The sequence below is a fragment of the Vombatus ursinus genome, unplaced genomic scaffold (assembly GCF_900497805.2).
Source record: "Vombatus ursinus unplaced genomic scaffold, bare-nosed wombat genome assembly UNPS02014772.1, whole genome shotgun sequence".
Lineage (NCBI taxonomy): Eukaryota > Metazoa > Chordata > Mammalia > Diprotodontia > Vombatidae > Vombatus > Vombatus ursinus.
Window position 1 is genome coordinate 5,802,368 of NW_020954550.1, and position 2,620 is coordinate 5,804,987.

Consider the following 2,620-nt stretch of genomic DNA (forward strand, 5'->3'; position numbering starts at 1 on the left):
TCACTTGCTTTCCTGAGATCCTGTTGTATGACTGAGAGGTATACTTAATAATTGGCAATTTGCTCAGAGCAACTTGCTCCAAAATTTCAATAACACAAAAGAATCCTACAGTTTCTACTCATTGGTAATGGGATTTGGTCTGCATACTTAATTCACCATTCACCACTCTAGTCCAACTCTCTGATTTTACAGATAAAGAAATTAAGGCTCAGAGAAACTGAATTGCCAAATGTCTTTTCTCACCTCTCTAGTGATGCTCAAAGGGGAGGCCAGGGAGTCCTAACCTTTAGATAAAGGATCCTCTCACACCTTCTGTTAATGCTACACATGAAATGGCTCAGTTCTATCTCATACCTGGGTTAATCAGGTTTATGCTAATCTTGGCTGTATACAAAGAAGTAATTCCTATTCTTACACATCTTCCTCAGAGACTTCTCATTTACACTTAAAAAAAAAAAAAAACCCAAACCCACAAAAATGGTGGTTTTCCTTCAATGCTTAGAGTGTATCTCTGACAGCCATTCCCTTATAGTTCTACTATCCATTGATCATGAAACAAAGGCATTTAATTTTAATAACCTCTGAAACCAAAGTACTGTATTTGGGGAGATTTCGTTCAAGTTTATTTCTATCCTCATCAAGTGAAGGAAAAATTAAAATCTTACTCAGATTCACTGTCCTTTTTTTCCAGTTTTTTCTGAAGGGCGTGTGCAACCTGGACCCTGGAATAGTGTAAAACGTTCTATTACACGATAAGGAAGAACATTCAGGACAAACCAACTAGAGAAAACAGCATCATGGATTGTAACTTTTCCCTTGAATGTACGATACAGGTTTCTGTTGGTGTTTTTTAAATTAAAGCATGAGGCGAATACTTTGGTAATATACAGATAACCTTGTTTCCTAAACCATTGCTCTACTACGGTAAGTAAAGGACAAACTATACAAGCTATGTACTTTCTTTCCTTCTAGTTCTGCTTTGGCTTAGTAGACGGTCTTCAGAAGTTGCTATGGCAAAAAAAGTTCATCATCTCATACCCTACACCCTGATGAGTCTCTCCAAATTCACCTAGGCTAGCCCTCAGATGACAGGCACAATTCATAATTAGGGCTGTCCTTCCTTGGAAGCCTTCCCATCCAGGAAGAATCTGCCCAAGCTTATGTTCTATTGGCAACAGCACCTCTATATCACAATATGGTACCAGGAAACCATTTTCTCTAATTCCAAAGAATTTGGGGGGGTTTTTGGAGTTTTGACTGGGGTATTGCATTGTATGTACAATTAGTTTTGTATGATGAGACAAGATAAGACTTCAGAGCAGGACTAATAACTTAATATGACAAAATTTCAATAACACAAAAGAATCCTACAGTTTCTACTCATTGGTAATGGGATTTGGTCTGCATACTTAAAAAAAAACATTGCTTTGATATGAGTTTCCAATTCTTCTTCATTATTTGAGAATGACTTGCCATTTGCAGTTATGAGACTAGTACCTAGGATTTATATAGTGCTTTAAGGTTTACAGAGCTTTATATTTATTTATAAATATTACAAATATTTATAAATATTATTTCATTTAATCCTCACAACAACCCTGAGTGGTAGGTCCTATTATTATCCCAATTTTACATAGGAGGAAACTGAGACAGAGGTTAAGGAATTTGCCCAGGGTCACACAACTAGAGTGCCTGAGGCCAGATTTAATAAACTCATGTCTTCTTGACCCAAATTCTGTACTCCTGTACCACCCAGATGCTATGTTACTTCAAATGAACTTATTCAGAAAATAACATTTTGTTTGTTAAATAACTTTAAAATTCCAAATTACCTTCTTAAAGCTAGAGTTTTCATTTCTAACTCAATCTTCACCCCTTCCATTTTCCTTTCTAAATCTTCAATCCTATTAAAAAAACAAGAAAAAAAGTTAAGGAAAGTATTGTAAGAACTTCAGAAAATTGTTTTGTATTTTTATAAAGTTTTAAACACACCATTACTGGCAGAAAGAGATTTCATTCTGTGAATGAGAAAAAAGGTACCATCTTATGCTGTAATAAATGCAGAAGGGAATGAAATGTTTCCAGTTAACTATATTTTAAACAAATATTTATGATTGCTACAGCCGAATTTCTACATCTTAGCTTTTCTTTAGAGCTGAACTTTAGCCCTGCATAAAGTCTCTTCTGACCAATCTAGTCCTCAAGGATCTCCCTCATTTTACAACTACTTTACTTTTCACATAATTTAGCACTAATTGCATTTACACCTAATGTTCACTATTATTTAGTTCATAATCATCTTGTCTCCCAAACTGAACCATAAGCCTCAGTATTAAATGACCAGGTCTCGTATTTCTACATCCTCCACAGTACCTAGGACAGTGCCAAATACGCAAAGCACTCCACAAAAATAACCAAATGCCAATTCGCATTCAAATAATGGCTAACATTTATACAGCACTTTAAAGTTTACAGAATCTATTATGAATGTTATCATCTCACGAGAGCTTCACAAGCACCCTGTGAGGTAGGTATCTCCATTTTACAGAGGAGTAGTGTCAGAATAGGAATTCAAACCCAGGTCTTCTGACTCCAAGTCCCAAATTCTTTCCACTACATT

General features: G+C 35.6%; 1 protein-coding gene across 1 annotated transcript in view; it reads right to left on the bottom strand.

Annotated features, from left to right (window-relative positions):
- CENPH (centromere protein H) overlaps positions 1–2,620 on the bottom strand; it is an 18,953-nt gene that overhangs the window by 9,501 nt on the left and 6,832 nt on the right. The window contains exons 7-8 of the mRNA XM_027863366.1: positions 1,833–1,904; positions 666–722 (exon numbers count right to left, since the gene is read on the bottom strand). Of these exons, the coding sequence (XP_027719167.1) occupies positions 666–722; positions 1,833–1,904 (129 nt within the window). The remainder of the gene's footprint in view (positions 1–665; positions 723–1,832; positions 1,905–2,620) is intronic.